Source organism: Cricetulus griseus, chromosome 6 (genome assembly GCF_003668045.3).
Source record: "Cricetulus griseus strain 17A/GY chromosome 6, alternate assembly CriGri-PICRH-1.0, whole genome shotgun sequence".
Lineage (NCBI taxonomy): Eukaryota > Metazoa > Chordata > Mammalia > Rodentia > Cricetidae > Cricetulus > Cricetulus griseus.
Window position 1 is genome coordinate 149004222 of NC_048599.1, and position 21582 is coordinate 149025803.

A 21582-nucleotide genomic window follows, 5' to 3' on the forward strand; every position below is an offset into this window, starting at 1 on the left:
TGAGGGTGTGGGAAAGGTAGAAGGGCGTCAGGCGAGCACGTGGTCCGGGGTCCAATGCCTACTTAGACATTTTACTGAGAGCCACAACGACAGGGACTGTGGGGCAGGGTGGGACTCGGGAAGCAACAGGGTCAGGAGCCCGGGTGAGAGGAGGGGCCGTGCTAGCTCAGGTGTGGAAGAAGCGGGCTAGGAAAGGGCGGGTGGGAGCACTTCTGAGCAGAGGCGGGGCGGGAAGACCGAGGCCTGAAGCCGCAGTGTACTGTGGCTGAGCACTTGCGAGAAGAGGGAGAAGCCCCGGGAACCCTGACCGGCCCTTCCAGGGACTGGACTGCCTGGGAAGAGGCTGGTGCACTGACCCAGGGTCAGGCCCAGGGCCTTGTCTGGAGCTGAGGCCTCCAAAGGGGCTTGTGTCTGTGAGGGGCGGTGGGTCAGACCCTCCGCGAGGACCCTGCCCGGGGAGAAGCAGTGGGAGGCGGGGCAGAGGGGGAGGGCAGGAGGAGGGGCCGGGCCTCTGTCCACCGCGTCAGTGCTGGTTGGAGGGACGAAGGGGCGCGGAGCCCGCCGAGCAGAGGGTTCCCACAGGCGAGCAGAGCCGGCTGCCATGGCGCTGGTGGGGCCTCAGATCTGGGGCTCCAGAAGAGAAGTCCACCTCCTGTTGCTGCTGCTGCTGCCCTGGGTCCCGGCTGGTGAGTGTGGCTGGGCCTGGGAGTGCACCCCAGGCAGACACTGAAGGCCTGGCCTGAGAGACTGGTAGCCACGCTAGAGGGAACCGTGCCCTGGGCCCCAGAGTGTGTGGGGATCCTGAGATTGGGACTCACTTGGAGCGCTAGGAGTGTCCTGGTAACTTCATACTGAGGAGCCTATGCAAGTGGGCCTGGAGGATCAGGGCTGATGTGATCTGCGGAAGCAGCTGGGAGACCAGGTATAGGTGGTGTGGTGTGGTGTGGTGTGGTTAGGGAAAGCTGAGGATCTTGGTGTAAGTGCCCCTTAGGGAAAGCATGCTGGTCTAGGTGGAAGCGAATGAACTGGAGAAATTTCAGAGAACCCAGGCGATCACCATAGAGTCTACTGGAGCCATGTGTTGAGCTGGGGTTCAGGTGGCATGTAAAGTTGCCAGGCAGTTGGCTTTCGGGGTTGGCCAGCCTGTAGAAATTCTGTCTGAGGGGACTGAGTGTAGAGAGTTGTGTCCTATATGAACTGGTTGTAAGTTGTCTCGAATGTTCAACTGGCTTTTCCTGGCACCTGGAGGTGTGAGTGGGGTTTGGGGGGTGGGTTAGAATAGAAAACGGTAAGAGAACCAGGGTGGAGGGGGTGCTTGCCCCCATTCCTGCCCCTTTGACTGCGCTTGAGAGGCAACCATTATAGCTGTTCTGGGTCTCTGGGATGGCTAGGGATTTGGGATCATGTGTGTGTCCCCTGCAGACTATCTCTGGCATTCCTCCGCTAGGCTGGAAGGGCTCCCTGAAGCCAGCCCAGGCAGCCAATGCTCTTTTGCCTTTGTCCAAGTGCATTCAGCATTGAGCCTGGAATTCCTACTGGGGGGTCTGGAGGGAGTTTTGGTTTGGTTGCTATAGCTACAAGGGCAACAGGGAGGGCCTGGGTTCTGCAGCTGGTGAACCCCACCTGTGGCATTCCCTCCGCCTGTCCACTAAGCCTTTATTGCCTTTTCCTCTGGGGCAGGAGGAAGGATTAGTATAGTGTAGACCCCATTTTGTAGGGAGGAAACGAAGGCTGGAGGAGGAAGGGACCTGGAAGCTGGGTACTTGAGGCAAATGAGGATGGAGAAACCAGGCAACTCCAGGTTGTCTGCACATTAAAGACGAGGTTCTGGTCTGTGCTCTTTGGGTTTGTCCCACCTGTACTAACCAGCTACAGAGATGTTTGGTACAGGACACACACTACAACAGGACAGGTGTCCATAGGCACATGCCAGGTAACCCTGAACTCATTTTCTGAGGAACCTACCGTGTATCCCCATGTGCACAGCACATGCCTGCATACAGCAGTAGACTGCACTGACATTCATTCGTTCACATAGGATTGTTCACGTACATGGACTATGAGTGTATCAGAGGTGCAGAGGGAATACCATGTCCCATATATTCCCTTGGACCCCCAGTGGGCTCTCAGGGCAGCCATTTCCTGTGACTTCTGTATGAAGAGCCCATCTCCGGGAACCCCTGAAGCTGGAGTGGGGTACTACAGACACCATTACCAGAGACTTTGTGACTTGAACGCTAATTTCCATCTCAGAGGAGATGAAAGTTCTGGAGGCTCAGATGCCCACTCCTGCCAGGCCCTGAACTGGGCCCCTCCATCCCAGCCACTCTGCAGCAGAGGACTGCTTGTTGCCATGGAGAGGATGAGGCATCTTGGAGTACAAAGGGACACGTTGGGTTGTTCCCACCCCCCCCTTTCTCTGAACACCCAGGGAGCACAGCACACAAAGGGGCAGCCAGTCTTCCCCAAATCTGGCCCCTCCTCCAAGTTGAGGGGTGGGGCATTATAGGAGAGAAACAGGATGCCACACTCTTCCAACCAATGGTGGTGGGGGGTCTGTTGGCTGCTGGGTGATGGCTGAGTCACACTACCCATTATGTGGAGAGCTTTTAATCCTCCCAGCAGCCAGTGAAACTGCCTCTCCACCCTCTGTTTGCAGAACAGGTGAATGAAACTCAGAGAGGGTCAGTAACTTGTCTAGGGTCACAAGAGCAATATGTGGTTGGGCCAGGATCACACAGGTACTTTAGGTGCAAACCCAAGTGTGGAGGAGTCAGTTCTCTCCCTCCATATTCACATGGCTTCTGAGGATCAAACTCAGGTCATCAGTCCTCCACAGCAAGCGCCTTTACCTGAAGAGACATCTCGCTAGCCCTCAAAGAAATTTTAGATGGAAGCACATTAATAATCACTAGAGAAACAGTCCACAGTAGCCAAAACAAGTGGCAGGTCTGAACAATCCTGCTTGTGTTCTCTTTCATTCAGAGCAGGAGACCAGGGACTAGCAATTTCAGTATGTACCAGGCACTCCGTTGGTACACCTATACTTGCCAGGACTGTTACTAAATTATGCCTTTTGGCCTTGGGGTAAACATCTCTGGAAAAGTATATCTGAGCTTCCCTGCCTTCTGGGGTATCTTTGCCTTTTCCTGATGAGTGGGTGTTGCGTGTCAGTGACCCCTTACTGCACTGTACCCCTTGTGCTGGCAGTTTTATGTCAACTTGACACAAGCTGGATACTCAATTGAGAAAATGCCTCCATAAGATGGTCTGTAAGTGAGCCTGTAGGGCATTTTCTTAATTAATGGTTAATGGAGGAAGGCCCAACCCATTGTGGGTGGGGCCATCCCTGGGCTGGTGGTTCCAGGGTCTACAAGAAAACAGGTGGAGCAAGCCATGAGGAACAAGCCAGTCAGCAGCACCCCTCCATAGCCTCTGCATTCACTCCAGACTCCAGGCTCCTGTCTGTCTTGACTGTCCTGACTTCTAGAGATGAGCAGTAATATGGACGTGTGAGCCCTTTCCTCCCCAGCTTCTTTGGTCATGGTGTTTCATGGCAGTGATAGCAGTCCTGACTAGGACAGGCATAGAGAAAGTAAGGTAGAGTAGGAGTTCCTAAGCCAGGCTGAGGACTGGCCCAGTGGCATGACAACTGCTAGGCTCTTGGCAGATAGCGTTCTGCTCTCCCCAGTGCTGGGGCTGCAACCCAGGGCTTTTGCATATGTAGGTAAGTGCTGTACTGGGGAGCCACACACCATTCCCCAGAAACTCCTCTGGTAAGGGGATGAGGGGGCTGGGGACATATTAGGTTCACAATAGTTGGGCCTGCAATTTCAGGAGCTTCTGCAGATGCAGATTTTCAGGCTCTTGATGGGAGGAAGCAGCTAGCTAGTTTTCTCAACAGTCCCTTTTTTCTACCTAGAAGCAAATATACCGAGATGTCACAGCGCTCACCCAGTGACCGTCACAATGACTGCATGCGTTTTCCTCATGCCCTCCTCAGGGTAGGGCAGGGCGCAAATCGAAGGGAAGTGTCTGTGTCTGTTAATCTCGCCTCTGCCAGGTCAGCCCAGGCAGTCTGAGAGGTCAGGAGGGATTTGTAAAGATAAGCACTGGCCCCTTGTTACCCTGGTGATAGACTCCGCCCCTCCAGCTAGGCCTTAGGGAGAGCCCCTCCCTTCCCTTGCTCTGGGCTCACTGTGGGCTGGTCGGGGCCACCCTGGAGTGCGGTGGGACTGGAAGTGACCAGTCTCTGGATTGTAAAAAAGGCAGATAAAACTGTTGACACCACTGGTATCTAGGCAGCTCCGGGCCTCTTGAACCCTTCTACTTGTCCCACTAGAGGTGGCTTTTCTAATTGTGGGGCTGGTCTCTGCCTTGCAGGGAGTTCTTAGGGTATCAGCCCTCTGCTGGGCTTTGGGAGGACCCATAGAGGATCAAAGCTCTTTCCCCTGATGCTGTGGCCACTTGACGCAGAGGGTTCCGGGCTAGTGGCCAAGCTCCAGGTTGGGGTGAGGGGATGGAAACCTGGGCCCTGGTGGGATTACAGTGGGAGCTATTGGCAAGGGCCCAGTGGCAGGCACTTCTTAAGAGGCATTATAACCACTCTGGACCTTTTGGGCTTAGGGTTCCTGGCTATCATGGCCACTGTCTCTCAAGGGGGGTTCACTGGATGTCAAGGATCTTCACAACACTGAATCTGTCTGATGCTCCAAACCATGCTTTTTCCTAACGGTGCTGCATCCACTTCCCGCCGCACCCACCTGACTATCTTCCCATCACCCATCAAACTGTCTTCTTACCCTCATAGGGCATCTATTCTGGGGCACCTGCACTGGCCCTCCCAGTCCAGTCCCAGGGGCAGAAGCAGAAGGCCCACCCACTGCCTGCAAGCCCTCCAGAGTAGCCCAGGCTGCCCTTTTCCTCAGCCCACAAGTTCAGGCTTGACAGAGGCCTGGGAATGGATGTCTGGGTTGGGATAGCTGTGAGCAGAGGGGCCCCTTAGCCAGAAAGTATCTCAGACTCCAGAACCTGACTCCCTGCCTGGCTCTGGTGGGTGCTAGGCCCTGTGTATACGGAAGAACCCTGGGCACTTGAGATGGCACTGCACAGTCTCCCTGAGTCTACTGTCCCCATGGCTTGCTGTCCTCCATCTGCTGCTGGGATGGAGTGTGGGGATCTGGCCAGCAGCCGCCCTGCCCCATGGAATGTGGATGACGCCTGACAGGCTGCCAACCTTATCCGGAGGGAGGGGGAATCACCATGGAGTGGGGGAAGGGAAGGTGCCGGGCCTTGATGCTGCTCACTGCTCAGGTCTGGTTAGTGTCTGCATGACAACCTGGGGGGAGGGTAGGTCCTGGAACTCCAGGTAGGGGGTAGAAGGGCTCCTCTCCCTCACAGTTGTATCTGGCACCTGAGGCTTTGAACCCTTCTGCCACCCAAAAGGAGGAGGGAGCTTACCCATGGTCTCATAGCTCATGGTTCTCTGAGCTGGGTTTTAGACTTGTTAGTAATAAGCTTTCAGGCTGGCATGAAGTGAAGGAACAGGCTCTCTGAATTTGGCTTCAAAATCAACACAGCGTGCTCCAAGTGTATAGAACCTGGTTCAGTATCCAGTGAGTAGGTCTCGGTCTCTGTCTCGGGTACTTATGCCAGGTATTTGCTTTCGGGGGGGTGGGGAGTGGGGAGGATGAAATGGGTGCTAGGGATCCTCTAGAAGTCCCAGGCAAGGAGGCAGGAAGGTGGGACCAGGGTGGGCAGGAGTGAGAGAGGCTGAGTCAGGCCTGGCCTTTGAAGTCCATTCTTTCTGTGAGGCTGAGTTCGGACATCTCAGGTTTCAGTCAGGGATGGAATTACCAGACCCCCAGCGGGAGCTTGGGGGGATAGAAGCTGTCCCCTCCTTTGTTTCCTCCACCCCACTTCAGGCTGCTGAGAGGACACAGGCCTGCAGAATGGAAAGGCCTGGCGAGCTACTCCCTGGTGCAGTGGGACCAACCTGGCATTGAGGTCTGTTCCTTGTGAACTTACTGTGTGAAATCAGCAAGTCTTTACTTTCTTGAGCTTCTGTTGCTTGTCTGTAAAGTGAACATAGAACAGTCCAAGCCTACCAGGGGTGCTATGGAGGTGACCAGAAGAAAGCAGCGTGGGTACTATCTGTTATGCAATGCTATGACATGGGAGGCACTCATTCTGTCCTCTGTCTCTGTTTTCTAAATACAACTAAAACCTGCCTGGGCCTAGGGGTATAGCTCAGTCTGCACTGTGGTTGCCTTTCACCAAGAAGCCCTGGGCATTCCATCAACCTGGAATGCTAGTGTATGCCTATAATCCCAGCATTTAGGAGGTGAGAGGGAGGATCCGACATTTAAAGTCATCCTTGGATACAGAGCAAGTTCCAGGCTAAATTGGACTATCGAAGAGTGTTTCTAAAAATAAACACAAAAATAAGTAAAGAAAACCTTAGTCCCAGGTGTAGGTATCTGCCATTCATGATCAGCTTATAGATGTGCACACAGGCTCTTAAAAACAGACAGTCCTGTGTTATCTTTATGTTTGTTGCTAACAGTGAGGGAAGGGTGCATTATGCAGAACCTGCCCACATAGCCAAATTGCTTTCTTTTTCTACAGGGTTGGTTCCTTCAGAGACCCCAAGCGCCTGTGCCTCAGACCCATGTGCCCCAGGGACCCAATGCCAGGCTACAGAAAGTGGTGGCTATACCTGTGAACCGGTAGAGCTTGGAGGCTGTGCTTCTCAGCCATGCCACCACGGAGCACTGTGCGTGCCCCAGGGCCCAGATCCTAACAGCTTCCGCTGCTACTGTGTGCCTGGCTTCCAGGGTCCCTACTGTGAGCTGGATATTGATGAATGTGCATCCCAGCCCTGCCACCATGGGGCAACCTGCCACAACCTAGCAGATCACTACGAGTGCCACTGCCCCCTGGGCTATGCAGGTAATGGGACCAATCAACCTGGAGGGCTGGACCATGGAGGCCATCAGCTACTCATAGTGTGAGCATCCCTATAGGCTTTGGCTTAAGTCTAGAGATGCCCCAGGCTGGCTAGCAGCTTTGGTACCCACTCTTGGGCTGGTGGCTCAACTGATGTTTCTTGGGTTAACTTGGCAGGTGGGATTGGTTCAGCTAACCTAGCAGGTGGGATCGGTGCATGTATGTTTAGGTGTTATTGTGGAGCCTGGCACATATTAGGTAATGGATAAATATTGCTTTGTCCCTGCCACAGAACTGAATTAGGTCCCAGTTTGAATGTCCACAGGCAACCCTGGCAGGGCATATCTGCCTGGTTTGGCTTTCATGACGATGCCCAGATGGTATCTCTGGCATTTCCTCAGTCTAGACCTGTGTCAGGCTGTCATGTAGACCCTGTGGAGCTCACCTGATGGATCCTGCTGTAGTTTGGGATGTAGTGCAGACCTCTGTCCTCTAGGCATCCTGGATCTGGATCCTTTTCTGTCTGTGATGGGGATGTGTCCCTAGCCATCCTTGTTGCTTAGAGTAGAATAATGTAGAAACAGGTGCCTAGCAATGTGGCTGTCATGGACACACATGGCTTTCTCTTCCGGGGAACACCTAACCCCAGTCCCTTTCTGCTCCCACTGATGCTTTCTGGAACTGCCTGACATCAAGAGGGAGGGTACAGCTGGGGAAAGGTCTTCAAAAGATGTTTAATTTAGTGCAGTTTGGGGTCTACAGCATAGACACTGGGGTTTCTGTCAGCCCTGAATTTAGAGACTGTGTTCAAACTTTGGGGCAGTTTGAAGTCCCCTCTGGGCAAATGGTATAGACTGGGGGCCAAGTTCCAGGAAGAACATAGAGATGAGAAGGCAAAGTGGGTCCCTGCATCTTTCCCTCTCAGTGTCTGTACATTTGTGCAGGTGAGACTGTGGGTCCCATGCGTATGGTAACTCTAAAGGCCCTCTGAGCACCTGCTGGTGTCATGTCTGTGTATGCTTCTGTGGGAAGCACGCACACGTGTGTGTGTGTGTGTGTGTGTGTGTGTGTGTGCAGGTGTGTGAGTACCGCATGTGCAGGTGTGTGTGTGCAGGTGTGTGCAGGTGTGTGAGCACTGCATGTGCAGGTGTGTGTGTGTGTGTGTGTGTGTGTGTGTGTGTGTGTGTGTGCAGGAGTGTGAGCACTGCATGTGCAGGTGTGTGTGTGTGTGTGTGTGTGTGTGTGTGTGCAGGTGTGTGAGCACTGCATGTGCAGGTGTGTGTGTGTGTGAAGGTGTGTGAGCACTGCATGTGCAGGTGTGTGTGTGTGAGTGTGTGTGCAGGTGTGTGAGCACTGCATGTGCAGGTGTGTGTGTGTGCGTGTGTGTGTGTGTGTGTGTGTGTGTGTGTGTGTGTGTGTGTGTGCATGCAGGTGTGTGCAGGTGTGTGAGCACTGCATGTGCAGGGTGCCAGTGAATGTGATGTGAGCAGGCAGCTTTGAGTGACTCATTTCTCTCCTCCTTCTGCTCAGAGCAGGGTGGGGGAGTTGGGATTCCAGGCAATCTGGGCCTGGCTCTCCCTGGCACAGAGGGTGGGAGTGGGGCTGGAGGGTCATGGGAAGGAGGAGTCCTGAGGCTTGCTGGCTGAGAAGTAGGGAGGACTCCAGCTGGAGGCAGCTGGCTACTTAGCCCCCATGACAAAACCTACTTAGGAGGGGGGAAGGCCATGGAAATCTACACTGACAGGGCTTGTCTCATAAATCCCACACCCGGAGATCCCCTATCTCCCTCCATTTCTCTCTGTCTCCACTCCTATCCTGGGAGGGCCAACTTGTACCCAGGGTTTGCCCCGAGGCATGGGAATTCCTGGGTGGGACCAGGGACTTCCAGTTTTAAAGCCAAGGCAGGATGGGAGTTGGTGGCCCTACTCCAGTGTGTCCTGTCCGGAGTGCCCTCTTTTGTGGGCTCCCTTCCTTCCTTCCTTACATCCTTCTCAAAGCCACACTGCTGTGCGAAGTCTGCTGTATTGGTTACCCTTCTCATTGCTGTGGTTAAAATACTTGACAAGAAGCAACCAAAGGAAGGGAATACACTTTGGCTCTTGTGGGGGTGCTGTCCATCATGGTGTGGAAGGCAGGGCTGGAACAGCATGAGCCATCTGGTCACACCGGGTCACCAGATGCTGGCGCCCAGCTTGCTTTCTATGGTTTTTTTGTTTTTATTCGATCCAGGATCCCATCCTGCCTTCCTCAGTTGAACCTTCCTGCAAACTCCTTATAGATACAGCCAGAAATGTGTCTCCCAGGTGATTTAAAGTCACATCAAGGTGACCACAAAGATTGACTGTCATTACCCCTACCAACAATTTACATTTTTTAAAAGATTTATTTATTTATTTATTTATTTATTTATTTATTTATTTTGGTTTTTCGAGACAGGGTTTCTCTGTGTAGCTTTGGAGCCTATCCTGGCACTCGCTGTGGAGACCAGGCTGGCCTCGAACTCACAGAGATCCACCTGCCTCTGCCTCCCGAGTGCTGGGATTAAAGGCGTGCACCACTAACGCCTGGCCAATTTATTTATTTATTAAATATACAGTTGTCTGCCTGCATGTCAGAAGAGGGCACCAAATCTCATTATGGATGATTTTGGTTGCTGGGAGTTGAATTCAAGACGTCTGGAAGAACAATCAGGGCTCTTAAACTCTGAGCCATCTCTCCAGCTCCCCAACTTACATTTTTTAAGGTTTTATTTTTATTTATGTGTATGTCATGTGTATGGGGTGCTAGAAGAGGGACTGGAGAGAGGGAATACTAGGAATACTGTCTGAGCATCCTCATGAAAGCCAGGCCTGCTTTGTCAGGGCAAGTGTGAACTGCTTAATGTGGGTGCTGGGCACGGAACTCCAACCCTCTGGAAGGGCAGGGAGTCAGTGCTCTTTATGGCTAAGTGATCTCTCTAGGTCCAAAGCCTGACCAGTCTGGATGGGGAGGAGTCTGATGGAGTACTGGATCCTCTCATGACTCTCACCTCCCTCCTCCACTCTCCCCAGGTTCTGTCTGTTTTCCATTCTTCCCCCAGGGCAGTGTGCCTCTGCCTCAAGAAGGTTGCCACCAGCTGTTATCCACCTGCCCTACTTTAGTCTTCAAAAAGTTGTTTCTGAAGAAGTCCCCCACCCCCAGCACCCCAGGACAGATCCTAGCTCCTGCCCTCAAGGGATTCAGTTCGCTCTCTTGTTGAGGTCATCTGTATTAAACACCAGCCCTTTCTGGGTCTACCCCGCTGTGAGGCTACCAGGGCAAGGAAGGTCCTCTTTACCCAGCATCACCTCCTCTAAATGAGTGAACCACTGGAGCACATTGGGACTGCTGGCTGGGTCCCTATAGCCCCTGTAGATGTGGTTCCCATGTCTCCTGCCCCTGTCCAGGCATAACCTGTGAGCACGAGGTGGACGAGTGCTTATCAGCACCCTGCCTGAACGGAGGCTCGTGCCTGGACGGCGTGGGCTCCTACCGCTGCATGTGCGCTCCAGGTTATGCCGGCGCTAGCTGCCAGTTGGACGTGGACGAGTGCCAGAGCCAGCCGTGCGCGCACGGGGGTGTGTGCCATGACCTGGTCAACGGGTGAGCCCTCGGAGGGGTGACCTAGCTGCGGGGAGGTGGGCTACAGTATGGACACATACTCAGCTCCTACCCCATCTACGCCAGTTTCCGGTGCGACTGCGCGGACACAGGTTACGAAGGTGCCCGCTGCGAGCAGGAGGTGCTGGAGTGTTTGTCAGCGCCCTGCGCACACAATGCGTCCTGCCTCGACGGCCTCCGGAGCTTCCGCTGCCTCTGCTGGCCAGGTGTGTGGTGCCTGCGCGCCTCTCTCTCTCTCTCTCTCTCTCTCTCTCTCTCTCTCTCTCTCTCTCTCTCTCTCTCTCTCTGTGTGTGTGTGTGTGTGTGTGTGTGTGTGGTGAGGGGGAGAGCTTGCGGGCCAATGTGGTGGGGCAGGTGTGAAGGCCCTCTGAGACCTGCAGTGTAACTTAACGTGGGTGAGTCTCAAGTTCCCTGACCTGCAAACAGGGCTGCTAACAGCACCTACCCTTGGGTTGTAGAGAGGAGCGATGGTGTACCTGGCACACCAGAAGGACATCTGAGTGAATTCATAGCAATTAGTAGCAGGCCATCACAGTGCCTACAGTCTCTCTGTCAGCATCCACACCCTGAGCTCGTGGCCCCATCCTGTCCTGGGCTGGCTTGGGTCATGGAGGGGAGCTGCCTGATCACTTGTTTCCTGATGCCTTCATGTGTGCTCCAGGCTTCGGCGGAGAGCGGTGTGAAGTGGATGAAGATGAGTGTGCATCGAATCCCTGTCGTAACGGGGGCCGGTGCTTGCAGCGCTCCGACCCAGCCTTGTATGGGGGTGTTGAGGCCGCCCTCCCGGGGGCCTTCAGCTTCAGCCACGCGGCTGGCTTCCTTTGCGCCTGTCCTCTGGGCTTTGCTGGTGAGTTCCCTACTGGAGAAGCACTCAGCTAGGGTTCAGATCCCCTAGGGTGGATCCAGCCTGGCCCATGACCTGGCCCTGCCAGGTGCTACCTCTTTCTCTTTCTCTCTGGGTCTCAATCTACACAGTTGTAAAATGGACACTTTTGGTTCTTGGACCTGGGGTGCAGGCAGCAGCCACAGCTGATCCTTTTGTAGGGGATGACTGCAGCGTGGACGTGGACGAGTGTGCCTCAGGACCATGCCTCAATGGTGGCAGCTGTCAGGACCTGCCCAACAGTTTCCAGTGCCACTGCCGGGATGGATACACAGGTGCACAGGTGGGGCGGGCATGGCATGGAGATGAGGCTGCATGATATGTTCCCTTCTGGCTGAATATGAATTGATACATACAGGAAATGAGACTGAAGGTGGGTGTGGTGGCACAGGTGACTGCTGGGGATGTGTGCTGAACTAGAACCCCAGCTTTGTAAGTGGATGGGGAGGGACTGGTCCGTTTGAGTAGTCAGGAGGAAGCATGCAGTGGGTGGCATCAAGGCTGCCGGATGATCTGACCTGGGGAATGTTGGCTGATGTTGGTTGGTTGGTGACTTCCGCCTTGTAGATATGGAGTGTCTGTGGAGCTAGGGCCAGCCTGGGAGGCCCGAGGATCAGCACTGCGGTTCATGTACAGATGTCTGGTGTCTGAGGCTGCAGGCTGTCTGAGAGGAACAGCAGAACAATAACCAGGAAGCTAGGCCCTGAACTTTGCTATCAAATCAAAGGGGGACATGGCCTCAGCCAAAACAGAAGAGAGACAGAGCTGTGCACACGTGTCTGCCTTCCGAAGGACACACCTTGCTTCCTGGGAGCTGTGCCTGCTGTCAGTGCAAAGCTCTCCTTGCAAACACAGGGCCACCCCTGAACCTGTACACAGGCTTCTCTTCTCTAGTGACCCTGCCCCCGCTGGAATGTGGTTAGTACTCCCCCACAAGACAGCATTCCTGCTTAGCATACAACAGGAGCTCCTTTTCCTGCAGGTCCCTGGAGGCAAGTTCCTTTGCGTGGGGAAGGGGCTGGAGATACATTCCCTTCTTCGTATCTTGACCACTCAAAGATATTAGAGCTTACCAGGCGTGATGGCGCACACCTTTAATTCCAGCACTTGGGAGGCAGAGGCAGAGGCAGAGGCAGAGGCAGAGGCAGAGGCAGAGGCAGAGGCAGAGGCAGAGGCAGAGGCAGGCAGATCTCTATGAGTTTGAGGCCAGCCTGGTTTACAAAGTGACTTCCAGGGCAGCTGGGGCTATACAGGAAAACCCTGTCTCCAAAACCCCCAGACAAACAAACAAGATATTAGAGCTCAATGCCCTCACATTGGGTGGCCCATGCCAAATCCCCTGTTCCTATTGCCTGAGTCCCTCCCTCCCACATCCTCCCCAAGTGGCCCACTCCTCCATAGTCTCATAAGGTAGGGTTTGCCATCCCCATCTCACAGATAATGGCAATGAAACCTGGAGGAGGGTGTCTATACAGTGTCTGTGGGAACTCAGCTCCTTCCAGTTCAAAAGTTAGTGGGTGGCAGGGAAGAGATCTCTGAGTTTGGAGTCCTGGAGGAGAGACCCTAGTTGGTGGGAGAGGTCCACCTGGCACTCCTGAGTTATATGGAGGGAAGGCCAGCAGCCCAGGCTGGGAGCCCCCTCCTAAGCCTTGATGCATCTATAGATGACATGGGGCTGTGGGCCTGGGCCCCTTTCTGGGGAGCCTGTGGCTCCTAGCAGGTAGGAGGACTGGGGCCTCCCAAAGGGAGAGTTTACAGCTATGCCTGGTGATTCTGAGGAGGAAGCTATAGCTGTGTGGGCTGACTGATCCTGACTGACTCCTCTGGGCCTGGGTCTCTCCAGCTGAGGTATGGGATGAGGATGGCCTTGGCTTGTGCTGTGGAGGTTCTGGCTGAACTGGGGTTTCATTTAGGCCTTTGATCCTGGAGGAGAAAAGGAGGTGGTACCTTCCCAGGCAATGCAAGGACCCTTGGGCAGACCCTAGGGCAGAGGGACTGAAGAGTGGGCCCTGAGAGGCTGCTCAGTGTGCTCCAGGTGTTATCAGTCACTGTGGCTGGTCCACGCCTACAAAGGCTATACCAAGCCCCTTTACTGGGTACCAAAGACAGATTCAGGCTCCTGAGGGACATAGCTGAGTAAACAGACATTCTTAGCTCAGGGCTCTGGGGAGTTGTGTCTGAGTGGTGGAGTGGTGGAATAGTTTGGGCACAAGGGAGCTCTGGGTCCTCTGAGGGCTTTGTGGGGTGAGAAAGAGTTTGAAAGGTGAATTGCTGGGTCATATGTAGCAAAGGATTATGACCAGGTGACACCTTGGAAAGAGACTTGGTTACTGGGGAGACAGATGGGGAGGAACTTCTAAAGGCAGCTAACCTACAGCCTGCCGGACCAGCTCCAAGAGCTGGCAAGGCAAGAGGCACTGGGTGGAAAGTGGAGTCAGGAAGTGCTTGGGGAGTCAAGCCCACAGGCCATGGAGACTTTTGAGACACAGCCAGGAAAGGGGACCCTGGGCGGCCTGGTTTATAGGTGCCTAGGTCAGCATCACCAAGAAGCACGTGAGTCTGAGTGAGGCTGTGGCTCTGGCCTGGCGTACTGACTTTTGCCTGATCTCTCTCCTTTAGGCCTGACATGTCAGGAAGATGTGGATGAATGCCTGTCAGAACCTTGCCTGCATGGTGGGACCTGCAGTGACATTGTCACAGGCTATATCTGCCAGTGCCCCAAGGACTGGGGTGGACATGACTGTTCTGTACAGCTCACGGGCTGCCAGGGCCACACCTGCCCACTAGTTGCCACCTGCATCCCTACCTTCAAGTCTGGGCTCCACAGTTATGACTGTCACTGCCCACCTGGGACCTATGGGCCTTTTTGTGGCCAGAATACCACCTTCTCGGTCATACCCGGGAGCTCTGTGTGGGGATTGGTGCCAGCTGGTGACTCTCTGGGTCTGGTACTGCGGTTTTGTACTACACTGCTTGCTGGGGCCCTGGCCACTCTCAAGGACACCCAAGACAGCTTGGAGTTGGTACTGGTGAGGGCCACGCTCCAAGCCACACTCTTGAGACATGGTACTGCTGTACTTGTCCTTACACTGCCAAACCTAGCCTTAAATGATGGCCACTGGCACCAGGTGGAGGTGGCACTCCACCAGGGATCCCTGGAGCTGCGGCTCTGGCATGAGGGCTGCCCTGGCCAGCTCTGTGTGATCTCTGGTCCTGTGGCTACAGGTCCCACAGCCTCAGTAGCCTCTGGCCCACCTGGGCCCTACTCCATCCATCTTGGTGGCTGGGCCTTTGCAGGCTGCTTCCAAGATGTGCGTGTGGCAGGGCACCTTCTGCTGCCTGAGGAGCTCAATGGAAACGTGCTCCTGGGTTGCAAGCGCAGGGAACCTTGCCAACCTCTGCCGTGTGCCCATGGAGGGGCCTGCGTGGACCTGTGGACTCACTTCCACTGCAACTGCCCAAGACCCTACCATGGGCCCACATGCACTGACGGTGAGGGGTGAGCGGGTGGGGAGGTAGCATCAGTGCTGGGCCCCTAACCTGCTGGCCTCACCCCAGTACTGTCTCTCCCTGCAGAGGTTCCTGCTGCCACCTTTGGCTTGGGCGGCACCATGAGCTCAGTCTCCTTCCTGCTCCACCAGCTGCTAGGCCCAAACCTCACTGTGTCATTTTTCCTTCGCACTCGGGAGCCTGCTGGTCTGCTGCTCCAGTTTGTCAATGATTCAGTGGCTAGCCTAACTGTGTTCCTGAGTGAGGGCCAGATCTGGACTGAGGTGCTGGGTCGTCCTGCTGTAATCCTCCCTGGGCGCTGGGATGATGGACTCCGCCACCTGGTGATGCTTAGTTTTGGCCCTGACCAGCTGCAGGACCTGGGCCAACAGCTGTATGTGGGTGGGAGGCTCTACCCCGATGACACCCAGCCCTGGGGTGGACCCTTCCGAGGATGTCTCCAGGACCTGCAACTCAACGGTCTCCAGCTCCCCTTCTTCTCTTCACCAATGGAGAACTTAAGTTGGCCCAGTGAACTGGATGCTGGCCACTCCTCTCACCTCACCCAGGGCTGTGTCTCTGAGAACATGTGCAAAGTGAGTGCCTGTGGCAGGGTTCTTAGCTAGGATCTGTGCTATGACATAGGCAAACTGAGGCTTAGACAGTCACATGACCTGCTCAAAGTCCTGTCATTAGAGTGGCAGAGTAGGAGTATACCTGTTTCCTTCCTGTCCAGTTGTTCTTTCCTTCCAGTTTTCCCAGGGTCCCATTTGTCCCAGTCTGAGACGACACCCTGACCTAGACAGAGGATGGGCCTCAACCTTTCTTCAGTTGTTGCTCGTGGGAAAAGGCCATGGGGGTTATGAGCAAAGCATAGGCTGGAATAACCTGGTGCGAATGAGGCCAGCCTCTTTACTGGCTGGGCCCCTCAGACTAGGTGGCTTCACCTCTCTGGGCCTAGTCTCCCATCGATAATGTAGGGTGATGGCAAGTTCCCCTCAACTCTGTGGTGAGGTGGTCCTTGGGGGGTGGGGTGCCACTTTCCTGGTTGCTCACTGGTATTATGACTCTTCCACAGCCCAACCCTTGTTTCAATGGTGGAACTTGCCACATCACCTGGAACGACTTCTACTGCACCTGTTCTGACAACTTCACAGGGCCCACCTGTGCCCAGCAGCTGTGGTGCCCCAGCCAGCCTTGCCTTCCACCTGCCACCTGTGAGGAGGTTCCAGATGGCTTTGTGTGTGAGTTTGGGTGCTGAAGTTGCTTAGATCCTCTAGGGTTTATGGGATGTTGGGCTGTGGACCAGGAGTGCCAACAATACCAGTATGGCGGGGCCACTGCATTCTGAGGGACAGAGACTCTTTGGGCAACTTCAAGTGAGCCACAGAAGAGAAACTTTAGGAAGGGGGTGTGGCATGTGTGAGGTTTTGAGGTTCTTAAGGACAGCAGAAACACAAGGTTAGGAAGATGCTGTAGGAGATGGATTGAGAAGTTGGTAGGGATTTGAAACTCAGCTTAGAAACCAAGGGTCCCATGTTACTCACACTAGCCTTGAACTCACTATGTAGCAAAGGGTGATCTTGAACTTGTGGTTGTCCTGCCTCAACTTCCCCAGTTCAGGGACTCCAGATGTGCCCCACCACCACCCAGGGCCTTCTGTATGCTCTCTACCGACTGAGCTACATTGCCAGCCTTACAGAGGGTTGTAAATGGAGAGGGATGTGATTGGACGTCCACCTGAACAAGGGAAGAGTGAGCCTCCCTCAGGGAGGAGGGGAGCAGGTTGGACTTGAGTTGATATTGTTGATGTGTCTAATGCTTTCAGGGTAGCAGGTGCTGTGGTCCCCTTAGGATCGCCCTGGAACTGATTCCCTCCAGGTGGAAAATGCACACGGGGTAGAAATGGGAGGCTGCAGTTTCTGAGGTCAGGTGACAGATGCCTGCCTTGGTCAGTCCTTGTGGACAGTAGACCCCATCACCTGCACGCCGGGGGGAGGGGTGTAGGAGTGGTGTGTGGAGAAGGTCATTTCCCAGTGGCTCTAACTCTCTCTGCAGGTGTGGCTGAGACTACGATCCGTGAGGGCCCTCCTGCTGTGTTCAGTGGCCACAACGTGTCCTGGGCGCTGGCGCTGAGCGAGCTCACCCTGGCCTTCCGCACTCGCGACCCAGAGGCTGGGCTGCTGCGTGCTTCCGCGGGTGCCCACTTGGGTGTCTGGCTGGCGGTGCGCAACGGCTCGCTGGCAGCCCATGTGGCGGGCTCGGTGCTGCCCGAGCCCGGGCCGCGCGTGGCCGATGGCGCCTGGCACCGCGTGCATCTGGTTCGGGAGCTCCCACAGGCCGCCGTCTCGCGCTGGCTGCTGTGGTTGGACGGCGCGGCGACGCCCGTGGCTTTGCAAGGCCTGGGCGGCGACCTGGCCTTCCTGCAAGGCCCGGACGCCATGCGGGTGCTGCTGGCTGAGAATTTTACCGGTTGCCTGGGCCGCGTGGCTATCGGCGGTCTCCCGTTACCCTTAGCGTCGCCGCGGCCTGGTGCGATCTCTGGAGCCCGCGAGCACTTCGTGGCCTGGCCCGGGTCGCCGGTCATGAGCCTCGGTTGCCGCGGTGCGCCCGTGTGCGCGCCCTCGCCCTGCCTGCACGGCGGTGCCTGCCGAGACCTCTTCGATGTCTTCTCCTGCGCCTGCGGCCCAGCCTGGGAGGGACCCCGCTGCGAGGTCCGCGCCGATCCCTGTCGCTTGTCGCCCTGTGTCCGGGGCCAATGCCATGTGCGCCCCGACGGCCGCTTCGAGTGCCGCTGCCCTCCGGGCTTCGCAGGCCCGCGTTGCAGGTGCGGTGGCAGGGGACCCGTCGTTGGGACCGCTGTGGATGTGGGCGGAGGGGTTTGAAGGGATGAGTTCTCCTTAGCCTCTTTTTGGAAATGGGAAACCCACTTCTGTTGGATGCTCATAAAAAGGTTAAAATACAGGCTAAATCTGGATTCAGAAAAACATTGTGGTTTGAGGAGAGTTAGGACAGAAATAATTAGCGGCATGATTTGGGGTTTTGAAGCAAGCTGCCCTTAGTGATGTTCTCCGTGCATCCCCAGGGCCAGAGCCTTTGCAACTCTCCCCATTTCCTCCTGGGTCCAGAGCTGTCTAGCCCTCTCCTCCAGAAGTTTAGGAACTATTTTGCCCTGCCCTTTAATTTCAGCACTTATCAAAGGCCTTGGCTCTTCTGGGGTGCGGGAAGCAGCAGAAGGACAGACCTGTGTTCTTTTGCTTCCATCAGGCTGTAGAGGGTGGGCATTCATTCCCCAGAGGAGAGCACTGTGGCCAACTCCCAGCACCCCAACTCCACCAGCCTTGTACTTTCTCTGCAGGTTGCCTGTTCTGCCTCAGGGATGTAGCCTCAACTCCACCTGCAAGGATGGCACCCCTTGTGAGGGCGGTCCCCTAGGCACCAACTGCAGTTGCCAGGAAGGCGTTGTTGGCCTGAGGTGGGTCTGGGAGCCAGGTCCTGGGATGCTGCCCCTGGATCCCCAGTCTGGGCAAGGGAAATGGGGTCTTTGTTTTGCCTCACTGTCACCAGTGCCGATAACCCACCAGGGTCACTTGGTTCTGGGACTTCCAAGACCATTGTCTCTCAGGTGGATGCCAGTAGGGCAAACTAGCCAGTTTCTTCGGGGATGGTTCGAGACAGGGTTTCTCTGTGTAACAGTCCTGGCTGTCCTGGAACTCTGTAGATCAGGCTGGCCTCTGCCTCCCAAGTGCTGGGATTAAAGGCGTGTGCCACTACCACCCCACTTTTATTTTTTGAAAAGGGGTTTCTCTGTGAAGCCCTGGCTGTCCTAGAACTCACTCTGTAGACCAGGCTGGCCTTGAACTCAGAGATTCATCTGTCTCTGCCTCCCAAATGCTAGGATTAAAGGAGTGCACCACCACCTCACAGTCCACCTAGTTTAAGGCCTTTTGGTGCTCAGTGGACATGGCCAAAATGCAACTTCTGGGCCTCCAGAGTATGTGGCATCCCTCCCTGCTACATGTTCTCCCTCCTTTTCATGGAGTAGGAGCCCTTCTCAGTCATGAACATTGGGCTCAAGGGGAATGGGTGGGTGACGGAAGTCATCTTCAGCTCTGCTTACTTGACAGAGATGAGCCAGGCTCAACAGTGGCTAGATTGGCTTTGGTGCTTGGGTGGAGGAGCAGCAGCTAGGGAATGGAGGCAGCTGTGTGTGTGTGGGGGGGAGGGGGTGGAGTTGGCTTTCTTAGCCTCTGTCTTTTCCAGATGTCAGAGTCCTGACCTATCTTGTGAAGTCAACCCTTGCTTGAATGGGGGCACCTGTCGAGCAACCAGTGGCATATTTGAATGTACTTGCAATGCAGGATTCTCTGGCCAGTTCTGTGAAGTGGTGGTGAGTGGTTCTCAGGGGTGGACAGGGAGGGTATGGCCCTGTGGGTTAGCAATGGATGAGTTTTGCTGAGGGTGGAGGACGACACTTGGGCCCATTCTAGGACCCCCACATAGGAGGTATTTATTGTCACTTTAGGGAGAGCTTGGGGATCCCATTAGCTCAGGCATAGTCTGGGGCTTCCCGGTGGTATCAGTGCCACCAGGGTAGTGGCAGTGGGGACAGGTTGGGATCTTCCAACTCTACTCTAGGACTGGCTTCTGAGCCCACAGGATCATGGAGCTTGTAGTCTCTTTGGGCTCCAGAGCAGTTTCTGAAGCAGGTCAGGCTTGGGCACTGCAGGTAACCCTGCCCCAAGGAGGCTCAGCTGACAGAGGTCTGGGCCTGTGGGAACCAGCACCAAGCCTTGGAGAGGCCCCCAGACTAGGGTGGGTGCTGATGCAGGGTTTTCTGGAAGGGCAGTCTGGGGAGTGGCCTTGATCTTTGTAGGTTCCTGGAAGGTTGGTTGTAAGCTTTTGCTTCTGGGAAATGTTCCTTCAAGTTGAACTTTTATAGGCTTTGCTTCCCCACCTAACCACTATATACCACCCCCACCCCCCCAACGCCTGAGGAAATTCTGGAGAGGGGGCAGGTGTGAACTTTATAGTTTTGGGGCCTCCTTCTCCAGGCCTGATTGCTGGGGATTGAAGTTATAGACAGTAGGCTAAGAAGCCTCAAGATGTAGGGGAGATGGGTGAGTTGGATTGTGGGAGTTCTGATTTTAGGGATAGGAGTTCTAGACACATGGAGTCTTGGATGGAGGCACTGTGGGAGTCTGTGACTGAAGATGGGGAAATGCTGCTCTTGCCCCCAAACCAGGCTCAAGTCTGCTGGGGACAGGCTGTCAGAACAACTCCTTGTCATTAGCGGGCTCAGTTCATCCTAGCTCTGCTTTCTGCTCTTTACTTCAGCTGACTGTTGTTGAATTCTGTGACACCCCCAACCCCCACAGGCACTCCTGGAATGTCTACTGTTTTCCCTCCTAGCCAGGGCTATGCAGCACTCCCCTACCATTGGCTTGGACAGGTGGCTTCCTGGCTTCTGCCTTCACCCCAGGAGCTGCCTCTCCTGACTCTGGGAAGCCTACTTCCCTGAGTCTTCTTGTCTCCCATCTCTTGCAGAAAAGCCCGCCTCTGCCCCTGCCATTCCCTTTGCTGGAGGTAGCAGTGCCTGCAGCCTGTGCCTTCCTTCTCCTCCTCCTCCTGGGCCTGCTCTCAGGGATCCTGGCTGCCAGAAAGCGCCGCCAGTCAGAGGGCACTTACAGTCCAAGTCAACAGGAGGTGGCAGGGGCCCGTCTGGAGATGGACAGTGTCCTCAAGGTGCCACCAGAAGAAAGACTTATCTAAGCTGTCCTAGCTGCTGAAGCCATGCCCTGAAGGTCCTACAGGATCACTGCAGAACATCACCTGGAGGCCCAAGGAGACTATTTCCAGAGCTAGGACATCCACAGGATGTACCCCATGGTTGGCAACCTTTGCCCCTGTCCATTATGGACTCAGAAAATGGGGAACAACTCAGGGAAGCAGAGGAGGCTATGGGAGTATGAATGTCTCTGACCTGCTGGGCTATATACAGGGGGGTACATGCGGGTGCCCATGGTACGACTGGCATGCATGTGTATGTGTATATCTTTCTGCCTGTCTGGGGGAGAGGAAGGGGGAGAAAGGACAGGAGAAGAGAAGGGAGGGAGGGAAGGAGGAAGAGAGGGAGGGAGGGAGAGGAGAGACAGGAGGAGGGAGAGAGAGAGAGAGAGAGAGAGAGAGAGAGAGAGAGAGAGAGAGAGAGAGGAATGTGTTGGTTTGTTTGCAGACTGTAGTGTGTTGTGACAGGGCTTGTGTGTATGCCCTGTGTGTCTGTCTACGTGACTGTAGTGGGGCAAGTGATTTCACAGGGGAAGTGGCTGCTTCATGACTGGAGACAACCTGGATGCTTCTGAGACAGGGGAAGCCCAAGGCTGAATGCTTCTAGTACTGGACAAGCAGAGCTTGCCTAAGCACCCAGACTTTGGTCTTGACATCTTGTCCTACCTCCAAGGACAGCCCTAGTCCCAGAGAAGCTGGGAAATGAGGGAGAATTCTTGGCTTCCAGAACAAAAGCCCTATTGGGCAGATCCGACTGACAGTGCCATGGCCAATACCCCCATGTCTGTGGGGCAGGCCTGCAGGAACCAAGGAGCAGCTGCTCTAGGCTGTCCTGC

The 21582-nt window shown here is 55.0% G+C and overlaps 2 protein-coding genes across 2 annotated transcripts in view; one reads left to right on the plus strand and one right to left on the minus strand.

Annotated features, from left to right (window-relative positions):
• Nucleotides 1-21582, minus strand: part of Dennd1a (DENN domain containing 1A) — a 1920886-nt gene that overhangs the window by 1375600 nt on the left and 523704 nt on the right.
• Nucleotides 546-21026, plus strand: Crb2 (crumbs cell polarity complex component 2). Its single transcript, XM_027423605.2, has 13 exons — nucleotides 546-686; nucleotides 6628-6951; nucleotides 10374-10569; nucleotides 10654-10793; nucleotides 11249-11434; nucleotides 11632-11745; nucleotides 14090-14962; nucleotides 15047-15555; nucleotides 16038-16203; nucleotides 17018-17786; nucleotides 18318-18434; nucleotides 19223-19349; nucleotides 20507-21026. Exons 1-13 carry the CDS (start codon nucleotides 602-604, stop codon nucleotides 20729-20731), a joined length of 3831 nt encoding a protein of 1276 aa, XP_027279406.1. The 5' UTR covers nucleotides 546-601; the 3' UTR covers nucleotides 20732-21026.

What these genes read in the sequence shown, in the direction of transcription:
- Crb2 (XM_027423605.2), top strand. Translation starts at nt 602, where the DNA reads ATGGCGCTGGTGGGGCCTCAGATCTGGGGCTCCAGAAGAGAAGTCCAC. An exon ending in TGCCATGACCTGGTCAACGG is followed by an intron (nt 10,570 to 10,653) that starts GTGAGCCCTCGG and finishes CATCTACGCCAG; the next exon opens with TTTCCGGTGCGACTGCGCGG. An exon ending in GCCAGTTCTGTGAAGTGGTG is followed by an intron (nt 19,350 to 20,506) that starts GTGAGTGGTTCT and finishes CATCTCTTGCAG; the next exon opens with AAAAGCCCGCCTCTGCCCCT.